Source organism: Schistocerca piceifrons, chromosome 5 (genome assembly GCF_021461385.2).
Source record: "Schistocerca piceifrons isolate TAMUIC-IGC-003096 chromosome 5, iqSchPice1.1, whole genome shotgun sequence".
Taxonomy (NCBI): Eukaryota; Metazoa; Arthropoda; class Insecta; order Orthoptera; family Acrididae; genus Schistocerca; species Schistocerca piceifrons.
Genome location: NC_060142.1, coordinates 579,684,943 through 579,702,869, shown reverse-complemented (window position 1 = coordinate 579,702,869; position 17,927 = coordinate 579,684,943). Strand labels below are relative to the sequence as shown.

At 40.4% G+C, this 17,927-nt stretch overlaps 1 protein-coding gene across 1 annotated transcript in view; it reads right to left on the bottom strand.

Moving 5' to 3' along the window:
• LOC124799149 overlaps nt 1-14,276 on the bottom strand; it is a 162,484-nt gene extending 148,208 nt beyond the window's left edge. Inside the window, exon 1 of the mRNA XM_047262687.1 lies at nt 14,065-14,276. Within this exon, the coding sequence (XP_047118643.1) occupies nt 14,065-14,276 (212 nt within the window). The remainder of the gene's footprint in view (nt 1-14,064) is intronic.
• Nucleotides 14,277-17,927: the final 3,651 nt, after the last annotated feature.

Here is a 17,927-nt window from a genome sequence, read left to right as displayed (position 1 = left end):
ACCTCAGCACAAAACTACGAAAGGTGACTTGGCAATGGAGGACACAAAATACAGTCCTCTTATGATGCTTCAAAAGAGAGAACCGCATCTGGTCTAAATAAGTCGCTTATTACAGTTGCAGAAGAGGTATATATTTCAATACCATTGGTAAAACTACGACTGGAACAAAAACAAGAAATAGAACATGAATACCATTGTGTACGTGCCATACCTTTCACCGATGGAAGTGCTTTAAAATAATGCCAAATGCGCCCTGTGTAAATAAAACTTTTATTACAGTCGCGAAAGACGGGATATTTCTCAATATTACATACGACACCTATGTGGTACTTAAATTAAATGAGATATTGTTATACAGTAAATATTATATGAAATTTAGGTATCTTGTCCACATTTCATTCTCAACATTGTGGCAACTAAAATCGACCATACGGAAAGTATACACTATGGACTTTTACCTCTGCAAACTCTTCAAAATATCGTGCAATGGTTTACTACATTTAATGCTGCACATCAAAACAAAATTAAGTCATTTATGTGGGGACTGTATCAGTCAAGAAGACGCGTAAAAATCAAATTTTTTGGCCAAATAGTTTTTGTGAAATCGAATGATAAGTGTGTCAAAGGAGTGGGTACACCATGTGTCTGCACAGGCGAGAAGTGCAGTGATGACAAAATCGCGCACAGTGCGGAATGCGGGGAGCACGTGTCTGCAGCAGCGAAAAAGTTAATGAAGAGGCAAAGCACTAGAAATTTCATTCAAACGAATAAAATTCGTGAAGTAAGGCACTCCAATATTGTTTTTAACTAAAGAAAATATTAAGCACCACATAAGGTTTGAACTCATGACCTTTAACTTGGGAGCCCAACACCTTAACCGTTTCGCTACCTCAGCCCATCAAACAGTATAATTCCATAAGAACTCTAACATCTCACGCAACTACTTATAAACACTGTTGGTATGACTATGAATTACTCACGCTTCGTCGAAGTACAATAGGAAATAAACAATTACCACTGTTCTTTATTGCGAAAAAGCGGTTCGTGAGATTGAAACAAACACCTTTCCTTGCTATCGCCTGAATTAGGAGTCTTATTGCTTGTTTGGTTTAATTAATTAATAGAATATGAAGCAATTGGTATAAAGAATGCTTTTTCCAAACTTTCTATAAAAGAAAGTCTGCTATCAAGACATTGCTTTTGTTCTATTACTTTATTTATGACTGAACGTTTCTAAAACTGAAGACACTCGTCCGTGCTCTGCACTGCAATCGAGATCTGGCAACGTCGTTCTCTGTTCATTGGCTGACTGTGTTTTGTGACGTCAGATGCGCAGAACGAACCTAAACTCGGCCGCCAAGATATATGACGCGCACTTTAGTGGAAAAAACAGCATGTGCTGGTGAGAAATACTTAAACACTTGTCTTCCATGTGCACAGAGAGCATAGTAAACATGGCATGGATTCCACTGCAACATTTTCCAGTAGTCTCTATGTCATTCAAGATCGTAGCCTTGAACATGAGGGGACAATTCTCCCAGATGCATGAGGAAAATAAGGATGTCCAGTCAATAACTGATCACTTTTCAGAGTATCTGATTTACGTACCAACTGTAGATATGATGACAGAGACTGTAGCAAAGGCCTTTATGCATCACATAGTATTACCATTTAGAAGCCCTGTGCCATTCTAACAGACCAAAGAGCAAAATTTCATGTCAGTTTTATTTGTACAAGAAATGGAGAACCAGCCTCTTCCCCACTAAGACAAATGGTCATGTTAAACATAAGATATAAAATAAACTTTTATTTTGAAAATTTCTCTGGCATTCAGCCGGGTAGCGTCATCCAAAAGGTGTGATATTTCGGCAAGCTGACTTCTTGCCATCTTCAGGCGCTCTTGGCGTCTGATTGATCTCTGATGGATGCTGACTTTATATGATCTCCACCCCTCTCCCACAGCCTCCGTCTGGGTGCTTCCAAGCGGTCCGTGACTGGTGGTGGTGGTAGGACGGAGCTGGGTGGTGGGGAAAGCATGGCGCCCCGCGACAGATCATGGGCCACAGTCCTTCCATGGCCATGGCCGTTTGCGGAATTCTGCCATCGTGGTGACAATGCTTCTTCTTCTTCTTCAGGTGTCCTGACAGGAGTGGATTTCTGTGTACACTGTCGTTGTGTTTTAATCATACTCAAAGCTTCTTCCCAGGCCTTGCTTAACTGGAAACCGCTGTCTTTATTTATTAGTTCATCGTGCAGCCAGATCTTCACTGCCTCTTTGAGGATACAGTCCCAGAAGGTGTTCGATTGCTATAACTCCTTTGTGCCATCGTAGTTCATGTCATGCCCATGTGAGATGCAGTGCTATGCCATGGCGGACTTGGTCAGCTGTGCTTTGTCTGTGTGGTGTTTATGTTCACTACATCTCTCCTGTACCATCCGGATGTTCTGGCCTACATACATTTTCCCGCACTGGCAAGGGATGCTGTAAACTGCCGGTTTCCGGAACCTTTAAGTCGTCCTTGACTGATCCTAATAATGTTTTCGTTTTGGATGGAGGGCGAAACACGCACTTGCCATTGTATTTTCTGAGTATTCTGCCAATCTTTGCCAATGTGTTCCCGACATATGGTATAATCACTGTCGCAACTGGTTTGTCTTCGTCCTCGGAAGGCTGCGGTCTCGGCTTGTTCGCTCTTAAGGCGGTTTTATCTGCTGGTTGTTGTAACCGTTTGTGTGGGACATGGCCTGCAAGTCAGCTGCTAGTCTGTCACAGTCCGAGATTTTGCGTGCTCTCTGCACCAGTGTGCTCAAAACACCCTCTTGCTGTGAAGGAGCATGACAGCTGGAGGCATGCAGCTACAAATCTGTACGTGTTGGCTTACGGTAGCTGATGTGTCTTAGTGTGCCATCTGGTCTTCACTTGACGAGCACATCCAGAAATGGAAGCCGGTTGTTTTCTTCTACCTCCATCGGGAACTTGATATTCTGGTGCTGCGAGTTCAGACCCTGCAGACAGTCTTGGAGGTGTTATCATCCATTTGGCCAGATTATGAATGTATTGTCTACATATAAAAAAGCAAGAGGGCTTGTAGGTTGCTGATTTAAGAGCTTCTTCTTCAAAAGCCTACATAAACATGTTGGCCACTATTGGTGATAGCGGACAGCCCATCACTACTCCATCTGTTTGTTTGTAGTAGTTCCCATCAAACAGAAAGTATGTTGACGAAAACTTTCATTACTGTTGGTCCGAATTTGTCTCCTATGAGGCTTAGGGAGTCTCTTAGAGGTACCCTAGTAAAGAGGGATACCACGTCAAAGCTCACCATGAAGTCTTCTTGTCCCAATCAGAAGTTCTGGAGCTGCTGCACGAAATGCACGGAGTTTCAGATGTGGTGCTGACATTTGCCCACAAACGGACTGAGGGTTGACGTCAGGTGTTTTGCTAATTCATACATTGGTGCTCCATTGTTGCTTACAATCGGGCAGAGAGGCAATCCATCCTCATGGACTTTAAGTAGTCCATAAAGTCTAGGAGGTGCAGCTGCTCATGGATGAAGTTTCTTCACTATCTTCTTTTCTTTAAAAGTGTGTTGGAGAAGCTCAATAGTCTTTCTTTTCACTCTGTTGGTAGGACCGTCTTCGGTTCTCCAGTAGGTGTCGTCTTCTAATAGGTCATACAATTTTTGCTTATACAGGGTGTTACAAAAAGGTACGGCCAAACTTTCAGGAAACATTCCTCACGCACAAAGAAAGAAAATATGTTATGTGAACATGTGTCCGGAAAGGCTTACTTTCCATGTTAGAGCTCATTTTATTACTTCTCTTCAAATCACATTAGGCCCTAATCATGGAATGGAAACACACAGCAACAGAACATACCAGCGTGACTTCAAACATTTTGTTACAGGAAATGTTCAAAATGTCATCCGTTAGCGAGGATACATGCGTCCACCCTCCGTCGCATGGAATCTCTGATGCGCTGATGCAGCCCTGGAGAATGGCGTATTGTATCACAGCCATCCACAATACGAGCATGAAGAGTCTCTACATTTGGTACCGGGGTTGCATAGACAAGAGCTTTCAAATGCCCCCATAAATGAAAGTCAAGAGGGTTGAGGTCAGGAGAGCGTGGAGGCCATGGAATTGGTCCACCTCTACCAATCCACCGGTCACCGAATTTGTTGTTGAGAAGCGTACAAACACTTCTACTGAAATGTGCAGGAGCTCCATCGTGCATGAACCACATGTTGTGTCATACTTGTAAAGGCACATGTTCTAGCAGCACAGGTAGAGCATCCCATATGAAATCATGGCGGTGAATCGAGGAAGTACAGTACTTACTGACGAAACTAAAATGAGCTCTAACACGGAAATTAAGCGTTTCTGGACACATGTCCACGTAACATCTTTTCTTTATTTGTGTGTGAGGAATGTTTCCTGAAAGTTTGGCCATACCTTTTTGTAACACCCTGTATACATTATATGCTAGTAGGACCGTGCAATTCCCTTTATCGGCTGGGAGGACGATAGGCTCAGCATCTTCTTGAAGCCGCTTCAGTGCTTTTGTCTCTTCCTTGGAGATGTGTGGCTTCGGGGGATCCTCCCTGGTGAGTACACGGCATGTATCCCATCGTATTTGTTCTGCAGTGTCACATGGATGTGCAAGAGCCACCTATACCACCACGCTGATGAATTGTTCTGTTGGTAATGCTGCAAGTGTTGGTGCAAAATTCAGCCCCTTTTCAAGTACAGATAAGGTAGCATTGTCAATTACGTTCCCTGAAGTTCGCACCAACACCAACAACATTATCAACAGCACAATTCATTAGCACAGTGGAACAGGCTGCTCTTGCACTTCCACGTGACGCTGCAGAGGAAATACGATGGGAAACATGCCGTGTACTCACCAGGGTGGCTCCCCCGAAACCACACATCTCCAAGGAAGAAAGGAAAGCACTGAAGCGGCACCAGAAGATGCCGAGACTGTCAGTTTAAGTGCATATCAAATGGATAGGCAAATAGGAAATGTAGGTGGTGTACTTATTGCAGTAGACAAGAAACTCAAATTGAAATTGAAGCTGCATGTGCAACTGTTTGGGCCAGATTCAGTATCAGGGGTGGGCATAAAACGATTATTGGATCCCTGTATTAAGCACCAGACTCATCTGTTGATGTAACCAAAGAATTCAGAGAAAATTTCAGTTTGCTCGTACATAAATTTACCGAGCATAGTGAAATCATCAGTGAAGACTTAAATCACCCAACTATCAATTAGGAAAATTACAGTTTTGTTGGTGGTGGGCATGATAAAAGACATCCTGTGAAACATTACTAAATGTCTTCTCTGAAAATTACCTCATTCATGACGGAAATATATTGGATCTAATGGCAACAAACAGATCTGACCTCTCTGAGGATGTCCAATCGGAACTGGTGTCAGCAACAATGATGTGGTTGTCAACAATGATTAACAAAGTACAAAGGAAAACTAAACCAAGGAGAAAGATATACATGTTCAGTAAAATAAATAAAAAATCATTAGTGTCATATCTCAATGAGGAACTTGAAACTTTCAGCACAGGGCAGGAGCACGTAGGGAAACTATGACTCAAGTTTAAGACACTTCATAATGGGAGGGAACCTCCGTGGTATGCTGTCACCATAAAGAAACTTCTAAAGAAAGAGACTACTGTATAATAGGTGTAAAACAAAGCATGGGAGTATAGGTAGAGAGATGCCGAATAAAATGTGTTTGGCTATCAAGGGAGCAAAGTATGAAACCTCCATTGACTTCCATCAAAATATTGTCAAATGATCTTCCACAAAACCCAAAGAAATTCTGGTCATACGTAAAGGCCATTAGTGGCACCAAAGTCAGTGTACAGTCCCTAGTGAATGAGACAGGAACCAAAATTGATGGTAGCAAAGCAGAAGGTGAAATGCTAAATTTCATTTCCAAATGTTTGATTAAAAAGGAAAACCCAAGAGAACTGTCCCAATTTAATCTGCGTACCACTGAAAAGATGAGTGAAATAAGTATTAGCATCTGCTGCATTGAGAAACAGCTGAAATTGTTAAAACTGAACAAGGCCCCAGAGCCCAATCAAATCCCTGTCACATTCAATACTGAATTTGCAGCTGAGTTAGCCCCTCTTCTAACTATAATTTATCACAGATCCCTCAGACAAAAAACCGTGCCCACTACTTGAAAGAAAGCACAGACAACATGCGGCTACAAGAAGAATAGTAAAGTGATCCACAAAACTACCGCCCAGTATCCTTGACATCGATTTGTTGTAGAATGTAAGCTCCAACATAATGAGACACCCAGACCAGAATGACCTCCTCAATGCCAACCTGCATGGATTTCAAAAACATCGATCATGTGAAGCCCAAATCGTACTTTTCTCACATAACATACGGAAAGTTTTGTATCAAGGCTGTCAAGTGGATGCATTATTTATTGATTTCTGAAATATATTTGCCTCAGTACCACACCTAAGCTTATTACCAAAAGTATGATCAAATGTGGTATCAAGTGAAATTTGTGACTGGATTGAGCACTTTTTGGTAGGGAAGATGCAGTATGTTATCTTGGAAGAAGAGTCATCATCAGATATAGAAGTAACTTCAGGTGTGCCCAGGGAAGTGTGTTGGGACCCTTGCTGTTCCTGTTGTATATTAATGCCCCTACAGACAATATTAGTAGTAACCTCAGACTCTTTGCAGATGATGCAGTTATCTATATCTGAAAGAAGGTGCATCCTGTCAGATCTTGATAAGATTTCAAAGTGGTACAAAGATCGGCAACCTGCTTTAGATGTTCAGAAATGAAAAATTGTGCACTTCAAAAAATGAAAGAAACATAGCATTCTGTGACTATAATATCAATAAGTTGCATTTTTACTTGTCAAACTCATACAAATATCTGGGTGCAACACTTTTTTGTTTGTTTACAAATCGCTCGTGTGATCCACACTAGAATATTGCTCAAGTGTGTAGGGCCAATACCAAACAGGACTAACAGCAGATATTGAATGTATACAGAGAAGGGGAGCACAAATGGCCACAGGTTTGTTTGATGCATTAGATGCTGAAGAAACTGAACTGGCAGGTTCTTGAAAATATAATGTAAACTATCCTAAGAAGTTCTATTAACAAAGTTTTAAGAATCCCAGCTTTAAATGATGACTCCATAAATAATATACTGCAATGCCCTGTGTATTGTGCACATAGGGATCATGAGAGCAAGATTAGAATAGTTACAGCATGCACAGAGGAATTCAATCATTCTTCCAGGACAACTGGTGCTATGGGATGTACCCTCTGCCATGCACTTCATGCTGGTTTGCAGAGTATAGATACAGATGTAGACGTAAGTGCAACCATTTTCTTCTGTTCCAAGAAACCTTCATACAATTTTATCACCTGTGAAGGATAAAAGAACATATTAACACCCTATAGATGAACTAAAATAAGTCTTTTCTGCTTGAGTTCCTTCTTGTAATCTGCCATAACGGATATGTCTTTCCTTCCTGCACAACATCTTGAAAACTGTCATCTTCTTAAAACACCACTGCATCTTGTTTCACAGTTTCAGGTTAACACCTTCTGACCACTCTGGCATTCTGGATAAGCAATTACAAAACTGCTGTATTTAGCTTTTCTTGCAACATGTATCATGTGCTTTGTGACACCAGAAGGAGCAGCTACTCTGACAATTTTCTGCAAAGATGAAGCAAGTGTTAAAACTTCAATCTGCTCACTGCGAGTTGAACTTCCATATTTCTTAGTGGGGACATCCATTACATCGAAAAAATGTTTTGCACTGTTCACACGGGCACCCCAGAATACATGGCATTTATATAATGAAATTTCCACTCTACAGCAGAGTGTGTGCTGATATGAACTTCCTGGCAGATTAAAACTGTGTGCCGAACCAAGACTCGAACTCAGGACCTTTGCCTTTCTTGGACAAGTTCTCTACCAACTGCGCTACCCAAGCATGACTCATGCCCCGTCTCACAGCTTTAATTCTGCCAGTACCTCATCTCCTACCTTCCAAACTTCACAGAAGCTCTCCTGCAACCTTGCAGAACTAGCACTCCACAATATCCTTTCTTCCAGGAGTGATAGTTCTGCAAGGTTCACAGGAGAGCTTCTGTGAAGTTTGGAAGGTAGGAGACGAGGTACTGGCTGAATTAAAGCTGTGAGGACAGGGCATGAGTTGTGCTTGGTTAGCTCAGTTCGTAGATCACTTGCCCGCAAAAGGCAAAGGTCCCGAGTTCGAGTGTTGGTCCGGCACACAGTTTTAATCTGCCAGGAAGTTTCATGGCATTTATATGTTCTTTGTTTCTTTGCAGGGGATCAAATTGTTTGAAGGTTTCTTGAGACATAGGTAAAGTATGGTGACACCTGTTGCAGGTAACTGATAGCACAATGCATTTTTAGTCATTAGTATTAACACCTTTCTAATGAACGTACTTTCAGCAAATGCTAACGGACCACTGTTACTATGACAGCTCATGAAAACTCTTTTTCATGAACAGCTGCAAGTTGGACAGGATGTGGCTTTCAAATATGATGAAAATTGGTACATGGGGCACATTTCCCAGTTATCAAACGAATTTAAAGATGTTGAGGTTAGCTACATGTTTCTTGCTGAATCAAAATTGATTCTATGACCCAACAGGGAAGATGCTACTTGGGTCCCCTTCTCCAATGTTATACACAAGGCAGCTATCCCATCATCACAAAGTCATAGCGCACAGTTGTGTAAACTTGACAATAAGTATAATGAAAAGATCATATCTCTTACATTTAAGTTTCAAGTTATCATGGAAAACAATGGTATATACAAGATGGAAGAGATTTAAAAATACAATTTCCTTGTTTATTTTTGAAATTGTTTAAGAAACTCTTCTTTGTAGAATTCTTATGTCCGGTATATATGTAAAAAATTATTAATGTCTCTCATTATTTCTTGTGCCTTTTCTTTATTTCACTGAAGTTGTCTTCATAATAACAGTAGCAGAATAAGGATATAGGTGCCACCTTAATTGTGTGCCCAAGCTGTTTCTTGTAATTGTTAACACTGAAAAGACATTTAACTGTGAAATATAACACATGCAGTAGCAAAATGATTGGTAACTGTTTTCATCTCTCACCAGTTTACTGTTCTGACCTACAGGTCAACCACAAACATTTTAGGTACAATTGGTACATGTAAGTGGAATGAATAAAGTGAGTTACCATCATCAAATCTGATGTTTTCTCCTGATGGAGACATCCTTATAGTAAGAGCTATTAATTGCAATGCCAAATGCCTTTCATTATTAATTTTACTTAATACTACAAGTAAAAGTTACACTGCACAAGCTGAGGTCTGCACTGCTTTCCTGTACAAAGTTCTACATTTTTATAAAATCATGAATTTAAAGCACAGCATGGAAAAGTGTGTTTTTCAACATTTTTCATGAGAAATCTGTATAATGCATCCTATTTTTTATACATTATTTCAACTTAGTGGCCTTCATACTAGATGCATAAAAGAACAGAGGTCTGTTTTTTTCATGGTCTCACTCAGTAATTATGACTGGTCACATCTGTTTAACAATAATGTTCAGGGCTCTGCCAATACATTGTTTGGTAGATTTTTTTCATTATTTCTTAAATATATTCGAGACCAACTGCCCTCAATACAAATGTAAAGTTAACCCTAAAAGTAACAGTAATAGACATAGGGATAAGAATCCATGGTATACCGCTCAACTAGCCAATATGAAAAGAAGGTTGTTGTTGTATGGAGATTCTTACAGACTTCAGAAAACTGATATGGCTAAACAAAGGTACTCAAGAGCACAAAAGGAATATAAGTATGCTTTAAATGAGGCCAAAAAACAACATAACCTAGTCAGCATTGAGTCATCAAAAAAGAAATGCAGAAAAGCATGGACTATAATAAATTCAGTGGCCAAAAGCAAGCAAAAAGTTGAGGTAGTAATTTCAGCAGATGAATTTAATAACTACTGTATAAAATCTGTTAACCAAATTAGGGACAGCATTGTGAGGCCATAAGAGACCGTTGCTGATCTCATTAAATACCATAATGTAGATTACACCCTGAACGATAAATTCCTTTTAACAGAGGTCACACCAGATGTTGTTTTAACTCTTGTAAATAACTTTAGACCCTCTGATAGTGAAGATATATATGGTATTTCTTGTAATATGTTAAAAAAGATAATTGGCTACATAGTATATTCTCTTACTAAATGTATAAATAGATGTCTAATAGAAGGAGTATTCCCAGAAGTATTAAAATTATCTATGGTAGTGCCCATTTACAAGAAAGGAGACAAAAATTGCCCATCTAGCTATCGCCCAATATCCCTGACACCTATTTTATCTAAAGTTTTGGAATCCATCATCAACTCCCAGTTGTGTGATTATCTGACATGTAATAACATTATTACTGCGGTACAATTTGGCTTTAGGAAGGGCAAATCCACAGTCCATGCCATTGACTCCCTGATTAAAAAAGTGCTTAATGCTTATGAAGGAAAATATTTTGCTCAGGCTACCTTTTGTAATCTTAGCAAAGCCTTCGATTCTGTGAAGCATATCTCACTCCTCAACAAACTAGTTTATTACGGAATCACAAACAGTGAAGTTGACAACATTTTTGAATCTTTCCTCAGCAACTGTAGACAAATTGTTTGTATTGGTAAACAGAGATCACAGCTAGCTGAAGTTAAGTGCGGTGTGCCACAAGGCTCAGTATTAGGACCTCTGCTATTTATCCTAATGACAAACGATCTACCATCCTACATAAATACTCACTCCATTCTCTATGCAGATGATACCACTTTTTTCAATATCAGCTCAGACATTGATATGCTCCAAACTGTGGCAAACGACACAATATCACAGTCATCAGTCTGGTTCCGAGCTAATGGGTTCCTGCATTATGAGAGTAAAACTCAAAAGATTGTATTTAGTTTGAGAGATCCGCCAGTAGAAGACTTCAAGAATAGTGTTAAGTTCTTAGGTATTGTTATAGATAGTAAATTGACTTGGGAGCCACATATTAAATACATTAGTGCAAGGCTGTCTAGTGTGGTGTATTTGTTAAAGAATTTAATAAACCATGTACCTGCGGCCTATGTAAGATCAGCCTACTTTGCTTTTTTTCAAAGTATTATATCTTATGGGCTTTTAATATGGGGCAATAGCTCACACCTTCAGGACTTTTGGTACTTCAGAAGAAAGTAATTCGAATTACCACAAACAGTGATAAACTGGCCCACTGCAAACCACTGTTCATCAACTTAAAAATATTAACTGTTATAAACATGTATATTTACACTGCCCTACTGCATATAAAGAGCAACTTATCAGAATACCAGTGTAGAAGAGATGTACACTCTCATGGAACCAGAAATAGTAGCAATCTTGACATACCTTACTACAGATTATCCAAGCATTGAACAGCTACGAAGTGGTGGGTATGAAGATGTTTAATAATTTGCCACTAGAATGAGTAGAAGCTCCATTTGATTTATTTAAAGACAAATTCTTCAGTTGGTTAGCTGCAAATCCATACTACTCACTTCAGGAATTTTACGACTGTAAAATATCATAGTGGTACCGATTTGGAGAGTGCAGCATAATTTCCTTAACTGAATCAGTTATGATGCAATGTTTTCATATTATTTCATTTTAAATATTGTATTTTATGTAAAACCTATGTCACATATTGATCTTTAACCCATGTATATATGCTGTATAACTTGTATATAGGCCTATGTAACTTGACTTTGTCAATTGCTGTAATAGCTAAACGACAATAAAATTTCATTCATTCATTCATTAAGATCTGTAGGTATCCATGTAACAAATATAACTTAAATTCTGAAACAATCACCTTATTAACCACTGTGAGATTACATGGAATGACCCATTATCATACTCAAGTGTTGTGGAAACTAACGACTACTTGTTCATATTCTTGAATCTGTTGTAGTGCAGGATGTTCAATGGCTCCATGCTGAATAAAACTAGTTTACTAGTACACACCGTTATCAGAAGGTGAACTTGAAGTTCTGGCTTGGCAAATACAAAATGGTGATGTATGTGACCTGGTCTGTGTCTCCAATGAGATGATGAGAGAAAACTAATTTGAAACAATAAAGTTGTTGTTTGTTGAATTATTGGCACTCATCCTATTACAGTTACTGGAACATCACCTGAGATGGAAGGGAATGCTAGAATGTTGTAATCTGACAACATCCATACAATATTTATTGTTCCACGGATGAATAAATAAATAAATAAATAAATAAAATAAATAGAAATGACTTCTGATGATGACACCTCACAACTGAGAAATCATGTGAAGTGTGTACCCATGTGTGAGGACTCAAAGGTAAAAGACTATGACAACACATGTAACAATGTTTGGCTCTGAACACCATACTGAGAAAATGAAGAATATGTTGCACATCATATGAAAATTTTAGAAGGTATATACCAGAGGATCTTTATGAAACTAATGCTTTTCATACAAAGAACTACTCTGTTAGAAACATAGGCAGCAGCCTTTCAACTGGTCCCACAGAAATTCTGAAGCTCACTGCAACACACATTGTGACAGGTATCTTAAATTTTGCCAGATTTGTTTTCAAAGCCATTGACACACATCCCATTGGTTGCTGACCTGACCGCCAGCAACCAACTTCAAAAATTACTGAACAGCCTACGTTTTGCATCTGAGAAACCCGGAAATAGTAATGACAGACTATGGAAGATTAGACCTGTCACTGACTGACTGGCTGTGTGAAGTCATTATACCATTATCTTCAGCTTGAAGAGAATTTTTATATTGATGAGCAAATTGTTCCTATCAGAGGATCTCTGAAAATAGAACATTGTATCATTTCATAATTTACTGATCATCCATTTTATCATGTACTATGATATAGGACTTGTTATTTTTATGCAAAAAAAACATAAATAATAGTGCCTGCGTACAACTCTTGCAGATAACTACGTACATAAACAGAAGCAAATCATACAGATCCATACAAAATCATACAGATAACCTAAAACATAAAAATGATAAGACATATCTTTGCGGGTGGGGGTAGTGGGGGGGGTGAAATGTTACCTTCTGTGCAGCAAGAGTAGGCTGATTTATGATTTCATTGCCTACCAAAGGAAAGCAACACCTCTCAAACCTAAACTGACAGAAGCTTTTCGTGTAACTGGAAGTGTAGCGACAAAATTATGTACTAATACTGCACAGACGGTAAAGATGATACCGGTATGCGATGTGACAGTGAGGAACAATTCCCAAAAATTGTGGACAATCAAGGACGACGCAAGAAAGAAATATGTATCTTGAAGTCAAAAAACAAGGGTGGAAAATGTGTTATCCACTTCTTTAAGACAGACCACTACAGCTGCTTCAAGTCCTTCCATAATCGCTAGGTGCTGTACCTGAACACTGAGTGAAATTAGTCAAAGCGTGAATAATATCCATGTTCTACCATAATTAGTGATAATGACATGTCAACAGAAACTTCTTCTACAACAGTGCTGAACGGAAAACAAAGTAATAAAGAAATAAGTGCTTGTATGTAACTATTTACTCTATTTGAAACCTGATGTACTACTTGTGATACATCGTATAATTTGCAAAGTAGGTAAAATATGTTTTTGTGCCTTGTGGTGTACGTCAATACAAGTTACTGAATTTTTTATGCAAATAATAAAAATATCAGGTCTGAAACGGTTACTTGTTGTTACGTAATTACACACTTTTTAGTGGTACGATACATCATAAAGGGGCAATTACTACTGGTCATTATTATCACAAAATCCATTTCAATTTTGAAGACTTCAGTCAAAAATACCAGCTATTAAACTCGATATATAGAAAAATGTGAGAACATCAGTTTGAGAAACGTCTATTACGTGAACATTCGTTGTCATACATCACACTTACTTTAACGGTACTGGCTACAACGAGATATGTCACAAGTGGTCCCTTTCATTACTTACTCACACTCTGCGTCCAACTGACGAAATTGTTCCAGCGTGATATTCGCTCCCATTATCTGCAATTGTTTCACATTTTCTTCCATCTCCTGCGACACTTCTGGACTTTGCGTGTTCGGTAACAATGACGACAACATTTGTTTAAAATTATCGTAGTATTCAGAAATCTTAACTGGTTCTGAGACCCATGGGTACTGACACCTTTGCTGCAACATTCTCCCTAATCTGCCGTATACTCCACACAGACCAAAAGCCTACATAACACTAACGTGCGAATACACAGTGCAGTGGCAAGTATTATATCAAGAATGCGTCGGCAACAATACACTTAGCGAATCTCAATTGTTTCTAGTTTCTAGAGCTTTCATTTGACTTCCTACTAGTTTAGATTTCTGAAAAGTACGTCAAATCTACATTTCGACATACAGTAAGCCTATTCTGCTGGGAAGATATTTGATACAATAAAAGAAAGAAAGGATATTATCCAAGAAATTTCTCTTCTTTCCATTAAGGTTATTGCGGGTATTTTTCTTTATCAAACTGCAATGGGAAATTTACACTCCGACAGGCGCGCGTTTTTTTATTGTACGAGCAGTCGCGCAGCACATTTTGCGCACCACTTGCGCTTTTCAGTTCTACAGTTATTTTCGTATGCTCTCATACTAGTACTGATATTAATTAGTTTATTGTTTTTAAGGGTAGATATAGAATCACTGAAAATGATATTAAAACTATAGAAATACTAACAAATTGTACTGTCCGCTTAATACAAGTCATTTATTATGAGCACAGTGAAAAATACTAAGAAATAATGTTACATATGTAGCCAAGAGATGTCTATACACTGTTGCTCACTTATAGTGGGAAACAATGTTACGTTATTTAACATGGCTGTTAATTATACTTTATTTAGAAAAGTTGATAAACATCTAAAAACATAAATGATTTAGTTCTGAAAAATCTATATTTCACTGTCGGCGTTGAAAAGTAATACACTCCTGGAAATTGAAATAAGAACACCGTGAATTCATTGTCCCAGGAAGGGGAAACTTTATTGACACATTCCTGGGGTCAGATACATCACATGATCACACTGACAGAACCACAGGCACATAGACACAGGCAACAGAGCATGCATAATGTCGGCACTAGTACAGTGTATATCCACCTTTCGCAGCAATGCAGGCTGCTATTCTCCCATGGAGACGATCGTAGAGATGCTGGATGTAGTCCTGTGGAACGGCTTGCCATGCCATTTCCACCTGGCGCCTCAGTTAGACCAGCGTTCGTGCTGGACGTGCAGACCGCGTGAGACGACGCTTCATCCAGTCCCAAACATGCTCAATGGGGGACAGATCCGGAGATCTTGCTGGCCAGGGTAGTTGACTTACACCTTCTAGAGCACGTTGGGTGGCACGGGATACATGCGGACGTGCATTGTCCTGTTGGAACAGCAAGTTCCCTTGACGGTCTAGGAATGGTAGAACGATGGGTTCGATGACGGTTTGGATGTACCGTGCACTATTCAGTGTCCCCTCGACGATCACCAGTGGTGTACGGCCAGTGTAGGAGATCGCTCCCCACACCATGATGCCGGGTGTTGGCCCTGTGTGCCTCGGTCGTATGCAGTCCTGATTGTGGCGCTCACCTGCACGGCGCCAAACACGCATACGACCGTCATTGGCACCAAGGCAGAAGCGACTCTCATCGCTGAAGACGACACGTCTCCATTCGTCCCTCCATTCACGCCTGTCGCGACACCACTGGAGGCGGGCTGCACGATGTTGGGGCGTGAGCGGAAGACGGCCTAACGGTGTGCGGGACCGTAGCCCAGCTTCATGGAGACGGTTGCGAATGGTCCTCGCCGATACCCCAGGAGCAACAGTGTCCCTAATTTGCTGGGAAGTGGCGGTGCGGTCCCCTACGGCACTGCGTAGGATCCTACGGTCTTGGCGTGCATCCGTGCGTCGCTGCGGTCCGGTCCCAGGTCGACGGGCACGTGCACCTTCCGCCGACCACTGGCGACAACATCGATGTACTGTGGAGACCTCACGCCCCACGTGTTGAGCAATTCGGCGGTACGTCCACCCGGCCTCCCGCATGCCCACTATACGCCCTCGCTCAAAGTCCGTCAACTGCACATACGGTTCACGTCCACGCTGTCGCGGCATGCTACCAGTGTTAAAGACTGCGATGGAGCTCCGTATGCCACGGCAAACTGGCTGACACTGACGGCGGCGGTGCACAAATGCTGCGCAGCTAGCGCCATTCGACGGCCAACACCGCGGTTCCTGGTGTGTCCGCTGTGCCGTGCGTGTGATCATTGCTTGTACAGCCCTCTCGCAGTGTCCGGAGCAAGTATGGTGGGTCTGACACACCGGTGTCAATGTGTTCTTTTTTCCATTTCCAGGAGTGTATATTCATAGTGAATGCCTATGGAAACCATATTATAACAGCTTACAGACAGGCCCTGTCAAGATTCAAATCACTAGTCATCTGAGTCTGGAGGTGTAACTTGACACTTTTCACAGTTGTAACTAACACTCGTTGCTTCCTGCAAACAAAACTATTACAAGACTCACACTTTATGGTTGTTTTAATATTCTTGACCCTTCCACAAATAACACAGCATCCCATTTCTTAGCCGAACGCTTCTCAGGAGCACAATGAACCAGAGAAGTATGCAAAACCTACTTCAAACAGTTTTACAGTTCCGTTAAGAAACAGATTTCAGTGTCTCATTACAGACTGTGAAGTTAATAATGACGAGTCCGGCAACTCGCACCAAGATTATTTATCTGAATTGGCGGGAAGTAAACGCAAAATGAAACAAACGTAACTGCCGCGACGATGCAAATAAAATGACGAAAATAAACTTTAGTAGGATTACAGTTTCACTTACTGACAGCCACGGGAGAGGAGTTGCGGGTATTCTTCGCCTCTAGAAAGATCTCCCTGTTACAAGTGTTGGGAAACCTGGAGCAGGCCTGACACAAGTTTTAAAAGACTGTAAAAACTATAACTGCATGTCGCAGAGTGAATGTATAGTAATAACGGGCGGCGCAAATGATGTGTATAAGAATGAACTAATAGTGGCAAACAGTGTGTTAAGAAATGCGCTACGTACATTAGTGAATCAAAAGGTGATTGTGGTAGACATACCACACAGGTATGATCTTATTGAAACTTCTTGTGTGAACAGAGAGATCCAAAAAGCAAACAGGATGTACAAAAAGATCTGCAAGGCCACTGCAAATGCGTTTTTCCTTAATGTTGATGACCTGAAGAGAAAGCACTTCACTACACATGGTATGCACTTAAATAAATGGGGCAAATCACTACTCAGCCAGAAGATCAAGGCATTAGTGGAAAGAGTTTCTCCTAGAAGTAATAAATGTAATCCAATCACATTGCCGATGGTGAAAGTGAGTTGCAATATATCTTGCCTACCAAGTACTCCAGCTGCTGCAGTAACACAACTTCAAGAAACATTGATTACAGAAGAACGTGTTGGGAGAGAAGCAGGCATATTAACAGCTACAACAGATGGAACAACACAGCAAGGAACAGAGAAGAAAGAAACAGCAAGGGTGGCAGCATACTCAGCTACAGGAACTATTGCTCAATCAAGTGGTACAGGTATCCATTGTGCAGCAACATCTGAACTATCCACAAGGGGAACCCAGTCATCGAGATCAAGACATAAACATGAAGAAGGGAAGAGAGTTCAACGAGCAGTAGCAGTGTCAAGTGTTGTGGGTAAGCGAAAAACAGTTCCTCCTCTCCGTCTAAATGATTTTTTTACTCGAAGGCAGCTAGGAGAAGAAGGAGGAGGAGGAGGATATTGGTGTTTAACGTCCCGTCGA